We start from the raw sequence: 9,217 nt of genomic DNA, 5'->3' as shown, positions 1-9,217 counted from the left end.
AAATTATCATGATATTTTTTTATCAAAAAGAATATCATATTTGAGAATTTTTTTTATCAAATATAGCATATTTCAGTTTTTTATTATGTTAAGCTGAATTTTTTATTAAAAAAAATATAAAAAATTAAGTGAGACAGGGTGAAAACAGAGTAGAAAATTTTAAATGAGGGGATGGAAAATGCTATACTGATGGAAACAGAGATGGGGAACCCAAACTTACCCTATTGTCATTCTTACCCGACAACATAATCAATCACAAGTATATATATTTGACGCTAATATATAAGAAAGAGAAAAATGTATTTTACATGTAAAAAAAAATTTCTTCTGAAAATCAGTTAAAAGCATTAACATGAAAAATATTTGAGGGGGAAAAGGGTTTCACTTCAAAATAAAAGCAACAAATCAACCCACCGAAAGATAATACCACTGTTCTGCCTTACCATATGAACAATACAATCACCTTCTTCCATGAATTCAAGCGACATGTAAAGAATTGTATTCCATATAGTTAAGTAATATGACAAAAGAAGCAAGAAATTGGTTTCTCTAAAAGTTACTTGCAGAAGGTAGCACATCTCACAAACCTGCATACTTGCAAATAAAATGATTAATATATATATATATATATATGCAGTATTGTCTTCTGCAATGAAACCATCCAAACAAAACCTTAAGAGAAATTACTGCTGCCACTGATCATTTGAACCATATATATGCAGTATGGAGGACCAGCCACCTGCAATATTGGCCACACCCCTTTGAATCTGTTGAAGGAAGATCAATTCAACCTAAAGAAATTCCTAGAAAAGCCTACCACTTTGCCACTGACCTAACACAAGTATGCCCAGCATTTCTAGATCAAACCCTGCTTCAAAGTTATAGGCACCCTCGCCAGGGATGACACTGAGACCTTCATTATGTCCTTGTCAAAATTCAATATGCTGCTAAGTATTTCTTTCTTCTCATCCATCACTAGTATGAATAAACAACAGCAACACGGGGGCAAGAATACCATTGATTTTTTCTCCTGGAAGTACCCAGTACAAACAGATACAATAGAACCATGCTAATGTAAACAGATAAAATGCCCAACATAGAGAGTCTGATTTACTGATTGTGCTCATCCTTTTTAGTCTATCCAGATCAGTGTTAAACCACAAATGTTTTAAAATTTTACTTTTACGTCAATTTTTTTTCTTCCCAAAATGTATAAATAATTGTACATGGTTAAATAGGGGAAGAGAAAAATTAAAATTCTTAAACCAGCCAAAATCCAGTATCAACATCTTGAACAGAACTCAAAGCCAAGATGCAATATCAACTGGATTGTGTTAGGAAGAGCCAGATATCAGAAGAACAAGATAGGTGAAGCCACCGATATTAACCACACTGAACCTTCTGAGATTCTAAGACAATTCTTGCAGCCTCTGCGACAACCTGTCCACCAACATAGTGCTTCCGACAAACAGGCATGTATACATCAGCTCCACCGATCAGTTCTGTCTGTGTCTGCTCCGTCTTCCTTAAGGTAAAAAAAGCACGCTTTCCACATAGCTCACATCGAGCAGTCAACTTATTTACTGAATCAGCAAGCGGAATGATATCAAGTACAGAACCAAAGCTCCTTCTGCCAACAATAATAGAGTTCACTATCAAAGAGTAGTAGACAAAATTTTTGAAAAAGAGAAGGTACTGATAATGAAATGAAAGGACGTAGAATTCCCGATGAATGATACGTGGGATGTCATATCCAAGAATAAATCAAGTACCGAGCAAAACTTTGCTCCACCAAAGCAACTATCAAGCATAATCATTTGATAGTATCAACATATATTGAATAATACCTCAAATAGTCACCATCAAGTCCAGCAACTATAACAGTTTTGCCATCATGGTCAGCAGCTTTACGGCAGAAATCATACAAGTCATCAAAGAATTGAGCTTCATCAATACCAATCACATCTAGCTGCCAGTCAAAATTACAGAACACAGGAGAGATAAGGAAGACTTACAGCAAAAATGCCAAGAATGACAGCGCAAATACAAATAAGACTAAAGAAGAAAAAAAATATTAACAGCCCTTTTTTTATAAGAATATGAATTTCCCCTTTAATTTACAGATGCAAATTACACAGTTGATATACCATACATACACACACACCAAAAAATAATAATAATAAGCCATTACCAACTTTCAAGTAAACAAATATAACAACTAACAAATGCATACCGATATCTCCGTATAGAGTATGACTTACATATCACCAAATTTAGGCATTGAAATACCTTATCATAAGCATCAGGACCAAACTTTTGTCTGAAAGATGACAAATCTGACAACGGCCAACATGGAAATTTGACTCCATCATGCGTCACAATGGAATCCAATCCATATCTTGTATCCTTGTTTGATTTTATTATTGCTACACTTCTGCATAAGATAAGCACAGAAAAAGTAAGCTAAAATAACAGGATAAATTTTTAATGATGTTTAATTTTGTTTCCAAACAATTAATTCTATTTTAACTACAGTTCTCCAGTTTCTCCAACGAAACTGAATATTTGGTGCTGGTATCATGCAATTATTGGTAATTGGCTTAAAACAAATGTTTCACACAATAAAGGATACATGTAAACAAGATATGGATATCATTCTGTCTAACAAAAGCAGCACCTATTTGAAAAAGAAAAAAAAGGTTCCCAGAAAAAGCAGTAAAAGGATAGTTAAATCTTGGAGCCAGGTTAAACCCACCTTCCCCCACTCCCAAAAAAAGGGAACTTAAATCAAGACCAAACCTAATTCTGAGACAAAATTTGATAATAGAGCAGTAATTGCCAACAAAAGCTCCAACCCTGCATGCTTCTAGACCTGATGTGGTAAGGGATCCAATCCGGTACCCTTTAAATGGATGGAAAATCATAATTACAATAATGATTGAGCCACAAACATTAACTTGACTAGGTGGCTGGAAGTGTCCTCCTTAACAGATGTAGTCGTAGCCCAAATATTCTAATTGGAGAACAATTTTTACCTTTCTTGGTATTAAACTACTTACCCCAAAAATAATTAAATAAATAAATTCCTCCAAAGCTCCACCGAGTATGTCCCTCATGCAAGTGTACCAATGCCAAGAAGATTCTGCCAAACAATTATTTTGGATAACATAAAAAAATGTTCTAGGAGAGGTTGTGCATGCCCAGACTTTCTCTTTGTCACCTTCATCATACCTGGTACAAGAAATATCAGAAAGACCCTCTAATCCACTTGTAATATTTGATATTTGAGAACTCTGAAGTCAAACGTCAGGAGGACACGCAATTACCAATTTCCGGGCAACTTTCTTCTATGAATAAGAATTTATTTCCTCATTGAAAAAGAACCAGTATCCCTGTTGTGAACAGAGGTAGCCAAGTAGATATTCACAATTTGTATCCGCCAAACTTTATTATTATAAGTTGTCAAAGGATATAATAAATATAAATTTTTTGGGAGATAATCACCCCAATGGATGAGTAGGTCCATAACACAATGTGCCTGATGTGCTATAACTATAAGAGCTCTTGCCATACAACATTAGAAATAAAGGTGGGTCTCCTGAAGCTCCCAAGAAACCAGTACCCTTTTGCTAAAAGGAAGAATCAAGCCGCATTCTACAAGTTAAATTAATAGCCATGAGAAACTTTTCTTCTCTCATCATCAACCACTTAAATCATGAACATAGCCAGCATCTTTTAAAATGCAAATCATATCTTTGATCAACTCATATATCTGCTCCGTTTGTTTGTGAGAATTATGCCCCATGAAAAAGAAGTGGACCTCTCTTTGGACCTCAATGATGCTATAACCAGTATCCTTTTTCATCCCTGATTCCTTCATCGCCCTTCTAATCTCTGCAACATTGTCCCACAAACCAGAAGCGGCATAAGCATTACATAAAACAACATACTTCCCAACATTTCCTGGTTCCAGTTCAAAGAATTTCCTTGCGGCAAGCTTTAACATTTCCATGTTTCCATGAATCCTACAAGCCCCAAGCAGAGCACCCCATACCACTGAGTGTTCCACACAAGGTGAGTTTTGAGCAAACTCATATGCTTCTTCTAACCTCCCAGCACGCCCAAAAAGATCAACCATAGCTGCATAATGTTTTCCTCTTGGCTGAATACCATAATCTCTCGTCATTGATGAGAAATATTCCCAGCCCTCATTGACCAAACCTCGATGGCTACAAGCAGAAAGAACTGCAAGAAAAGTAACGTAGTTTGGTGTGAAACCTTCGCTAACCATCCTGTGAAACAATTCTAAAACCTCAACTACTCTTCCATTCTGGCCATAACCAGATATCAAAGCTGTCCATGTAATCACATTCCTATCCAAAGATTTATCAAAAACTAGATGCCCATCACAGGGACTGCTGCATTTAAAGTACATATCCATGAGGGCACTATTAACTACAACATTTTCACTAAGCTGGCCCTTTATCATGACGCCATGGGCTTGCTTCCCTTGCTCTAGTGTTGCTAAAGTGGCGCAGGCTCTAAAGACAGATGCAAAGCTGTACTGATCTGGTGTTAAACCATTCTGTCTCATCTTGTAATAAAGACTCAAGCCCACTTCTGCAAGCCCCTTTTGCACATATCCTGCAATCATTGCATTCCACGAAATCAAGGTTTTCTTCAGCAATTTCTCAAACAGAACGTGTGCAGTTTCTAGATCCCCTGCTTTTGCATACAAAATCAATAATTTGATCTTCAAATATTCATTTGGAACAAAACCAACACTAATCATTTGTGCATGAATTCTTCTGCCCTTCTTATAATCTTTCACAGATATGCATTCTTGCAAAAGAAGAGAATATGTCTCTGGGTACACTTGAAATCCTGTACAGCACAATATCCGAATTGCTTCCGTCAATCTACCCCGAAAACAAAGACTTTTTAATGTTTCATCCAAATGGACAAAGTTCTTGGAGACCTTGGCCTGTAAACTGGTAAAATCTCACCAATGATGATTGTATTCAAACGATGGAATAGAAATACAGGGGAATTTAGTCCGTTAAATAGAGAAGAAATTTAAAACTGATAAGTTGAAATAGTGGGATATGAACTAATAAGAATGATATTGCAAGCATATGTGTTGCACGGGGACAACTACAATGAATAAGAAAATTTCAATATAAACACAAGAAAAGTAGTTAATGAAGTTATATTTCTTTCGTCCTATGGACCAACAACGCACCCAACAAAATAATGGGTGATATTTGAAACTCTCAAATTATCACTCAAACATCATACAAACCAAAGCCCTAAGTCAGCTAAGAAACAATGAAAGTTGATCTGAAACAAAATTGTGTACCCACATCAAGTATATTGAATTCTCAATTCTATTATCACAAATGAATCTGATATAATTAGCATTTTGGCACAAAATAATACTTCTGCATCCATAAAACAGCATTAATTACAAGCGAAACGCCTGAAATTAATTCTGACCAAACATAAAAAAAAATAATAATAAATAAATAAATAATCAAGAAAAAAGGACAAACCTGCCAGCAGTACACTCGGATTTGACCCGGCGGAGGAGAGTGGTGGTTTTGCCGGCAAACATGGGGCCAACGATCACGTGAATTTCGCCGGAACGTGACTGAGACGCTTCCGTTTGTAGAGTGCGACCTCCAGTGGGGTTTGAGGAAGCGGAGGAATTGAGCGAAGACATTACAGGTTTTATATGAAGAAAATTAAGGGTTTTGGAGGCCCGAAAATTCCATCGAATGGACTGAGCAGCGTTTTGAAAATAGGGAGACAAAGGTGGGGTTTTGGAGAACTTTGGAGCATAGGTTGAGAGAGTTGGAGAGAGAAGTGATTTCATTCTTGAAATAGATAACATGTATTTTGGGGTTTGCTTACTGTTTTCAGGGTTTGGTTTGGAGAGAGAGAGAAGGAGGGAGGGGGGGCGTGTGACGGCTGTGGTTTGGCGTGGAGGGAAAGTTGGAACACAATGAAACAAGCGCCAAAGTGGGCACTAGTTTAGGGAAGAGGAGTAAATTTGTAAATCTCCATCATTCTTGTGATTTTGTTTTCAATTGTTTATTTGACTCTTGAATTATTATTAGTCTAAGCTTCACCTTACCGCAAATGTTGTTGTTCGAGTTGTTAGGTTTATCTCGGTTGATCTCGAGCCTTGTACCTTTTTTTTGCTTTTATCATTAGCCCTTAATATTTTTATTTTAAGAAATGATATTTTTTAATAGATTCAACTTTTTAAAATCATAATTGAATAGATGACTAGTTACAATGACTACATTACAAATATGACCGTATTTAAATAGTATGTGAATAAAAGAGTTAATAAAATAAACTAATTACCGATCCGATAAATGTATTGCTTTTGTCCAAAATGCCCTCTCAAACCTTTTAAAAGCCTCCAATTATCTCTCATTGTGATCTCCCTACCACTACCACCACCACCACCACCACCATGCTCCACCGTCACCCTCTGTCACTCCAACCGCCCACCAGTATCACCATTACCCATTACCCACTTGTCGTCGCCATTTCAACCAACTACCACCCCCACCACACACCACAACCACACTAACCACCAACCACCACCATTGCCACATCACCACTCCTCAACCACCACTCACCCGCTATTGAGCGGTGCCAGAACTAGTGATCATCGGTGTCCATGGTGTTTGTGTTGGTGTTGATGTTAACATGAAGTTCGACAGTGATGGTTGTAATATCCCTAATTTTCGGAGCCTTTATTTTATTCAATTTAATTGTTTTAATTGATTTATGTGACCTTATTTGTTATTTTAATTATGGGTCTTGATTAAATTGCTTAATTGTTATTTGTGTGAGTAATTGTTTAATTGATTTAATTGGTTGATTGTTTGTTTATTTTATTTTATATATATATATATATATATATATATATATATATATATATATATATATATATTGTGTGTGTGTGTGTGTGTGTTATTATTATTATTATTATCATCATTGTTATTGTTATTATTATTAGTTTAATTCTTTTTAGTTATCCTAATGTAAGAAGGGTTAGGGTTATAGTTTTGGGTAGCTTATATATATGTATGTTAGTTACAATATAGGGGTTTTGTTGATACGTGAGTTTTGAGAGAAGAATAAAAGGGGTTGTGGCACAAGGAGAGAAAGAAAGAAGAAGACAACCGAAAATGTACGTTGCCGGAATTTGAGAAAAAGACCAGAGTTGGTATAGTTGGTTTTTTTATCCAAAAACCCTAAGGCAAGTTATTTATTCTACTCCTCCCCTTAGTTCTTATAAATTCTGCACCCTTTGCTAGACTTTATGGATTAAGAAAGATGAATTTAATCCAATTAATTGATGTGATTAATTTGGCCTGAAATTGTTATATATATGTATATACGTATAGGTGTATATATAATGTTTGATCTTGCAATTCAATGTGTTAAATTATGTTTTTAATTGTTTAGAATGTGTATTTATGATGCATATAAATTATGGAAATCAATTTGGGATTTAGATGCATGATTTAGGACCAATAAGATGGATTTTCATACTTGAAACAGACATACCGAGTTGGTTTTACGAACTAGTGCTCGAGTACTATCAAATCCGTGAAACAGTGCACTATTGGACAATGCTCATGCATAGTAAGGTTGTGCTTGAGCACTGTACACCTGATTTGCCCCAAAAGTGTTCTAAATGGCCCCAAATTGATTTATAAAGGTCCCGAACATATTTTTAAAGTATCAGGAAAAGTGTTATATGATTTAAATTGCATATAATACAATTATGCTTTTATGATTCGATATTTGAATAACTATTAAGTTATAGATTGATCTTTTGAGACATTAAATTTTTTGTAATTAAATGTATTAGCATGATTTATGATTTTAATCATATTACTTGCTGAAATTGTGATCTATAAGTATGATCCATGGTTATATTTTATGGTTTACCATTGTTTGATATAGTTTGATGCATTTAGCGTATATTTATAACGAGATCATTGAGATAGCTAATAAGTTAGACTCGTTATATTTTGCATCATTGTTAGATATGGTCTGATGATTTGATGAATAGGTGGGCTCGCTAATAAGTCAATACATTCTACATTGTGTCATTGTTACATATGGCTTATTTGATGTATTATTATATATTCATATGTGAGCTATGATACGAGTTTGAGGTTTCGAGATCAGCGGTTAGGATTAAGGCGTATATTACCGAAGATGGTAGTTGGATATAGAAGATGTATGGGCCCTGGAATAGGGGGACTCTTGACCATCTTATATGCGATTTTTTATGAGATACCCATTATCCGGTTGAGACTGCCCTATAGTTCAGTGAGAGTTTTAGTGTGTATATATAGATGTATCAAATATATAGATATTGCATGAGTTGAATAGGGGTGTGTCGTTTATCAATTCTTTGATTGTGTTGTAGTAGAAATAACGTGTTTGTAGGTTTGACCCACACTTTTATTTTCAGGTTTACGTCAATTCCAGACTTAGATATTGTTCGTACTTCGTGCTAATCAGAGAGAATCCATATTCATTCTTCCAGAGTCATTAACGTAGGACATCATCTTTATTTATTTATTTAGTTGACATAGACATTATGATTTCAGTTATGAGATTTTTAGTAGGGGTCCATGATAAACGGATTCCCGAGTTGTATTATGGAGATTCATTTATTATTGGATTTGTTAGAGTTTTGGTATTAAGGGAGTTAATGACTATTAATTATTATTTTAATTTTTTCTTTTAGCGTTATTATTTATTTTATTATTTATCCTCTTGTATTCTGTACTTATTTTAAATATTAATTGTTTGATATCTCCTGGTCTTCGGGTGAGGACCTGATTAACCCGTGGCTGGAAATTGGGGAGTGCACAATGGTGGTGGCGAAAGAAGGGAAAAGGGAAGAGGGAAGAAGAAACGTAACAGAGGAGCTATTCCATGGTTTTCACCTTTTGTGGTGGATCTTCTTTCCTGAAGAAAACGGCGGAAAGAAAAGATAACGAGTTATGGATAGTGAGTTAACTCATGGAAACTTGACTAAGTTGATGAAATTGGGAACAATTGATCTCTATCTACAGATCTAAAGAACCTAACCCATCACCCTCCATGCCCACCTACTTCAATCTCACCTCATATTCAGACGCCCATTACCCTTCTCAACAAACCCACTAATAAC

General features: G+C 35.3%; 2 protein-coding genes across 2 annotated transcripts; both read right to left on the bottom strand.

The window, feature by feature from the left end:
- Positions 1-979: 979 nt before the first annotated feature.
- On the bottom strand, positions 980-6,051 carry LOC132267800 (thymidine kinase a-like). Its single transcript, XM_059768823.1, has 4 exons — positions 5,553-6,051; positions 2,290-2,434; positions 1,848-1,969; positions 980-1,630 (listed from the first exon to the last, which is right to left on the bottom strand). Exons 1-4 carry the CDS (start codon positions 5,891-5,893, stop codon positions 1,384-1,386), a joined length of 855 nt encoding a protein of 284 aa, XP_059624806.1. The 5' UTR covers positions 5,894-6,051; the 3' UTR covers positions 980-1,383.
- LOC132274505 (pentatricopeptide repeat-containing protein At4g16470) lies at positions 2,326-5,461 on the bottom strand. Its single transcript, XM_059775820.1, has 3 exons — positions 5,440-5,461; positions 3,060-5,001; positions 2,326-2,434 (listed from the first exon to the last, which is right to left on the bottom strand). The coding sequence occupies exons 1-2, from the start codon at positions 5,459-5,461 to the stop codon at positions 3,701-3,703; spliced, it is 1,323 nt and encodes a 440-aa protein (XP_059631803.1). The 3' UTR covers positions 2,326-2,434; positions 3,060-3,700.
- Positions 6,052-9,217: the final 3,166 nt, after the last annotated feature.

This window comes from Cornus florida, unplaced genomic scaffold (assembly GCF_030987335.1).
Source record: "Cornus florida cultivar Cherokee Brave unplaced genomic scaffold, ASM3098733v1 CherokeeBrave_3.0.0_Hap2_Chr01, whole genome shotgun sequence".
Taxonomy (NCBI): Eukaryota; Viridiplantae; Streptophyta; class Magnoliopsida; order Cornales; family Cornaceae; genus Cornus; species Cornus florida.
This window is presented reverse-complemented; position numbering and strand designations above follow the sequence as displayed.

Coding starts and splice junctions, on each gene's coding strand:
- LOC132274505 (XM_059775820.1), bottom strand. CDS start 5,461: ATGCTGTTTTATGGATGCAGAA. Junction 5,002..5,439: donor GCTGTTTTATGGATGCAGAA/GTATTATTTTGT, acceptor ATCATTGGTGAG/ATTTTACCAGTTTACAGGCC.
- LOC132267800 (XM_059768823.1), bottom strand. CDS start 5,893: ATGTTATCTATTTCAAGAATGAAATCACTTCTCTCTCCAACTCTCTCA. Junction 2,435..5,552: donor TCCGAGTGTACTGCTGGCAG/GTTTGTCCTTTT, acceptor TATCTTATGCAG/AAGTGTAGCAATAATAAAAT. Junction 1,970..2,289: donor GTCCTGATGCTTATGATAAG/GTATTTCAATGC, acceptor TTTGACTGGCAG/CTAGATGTGATTGGTATTGA.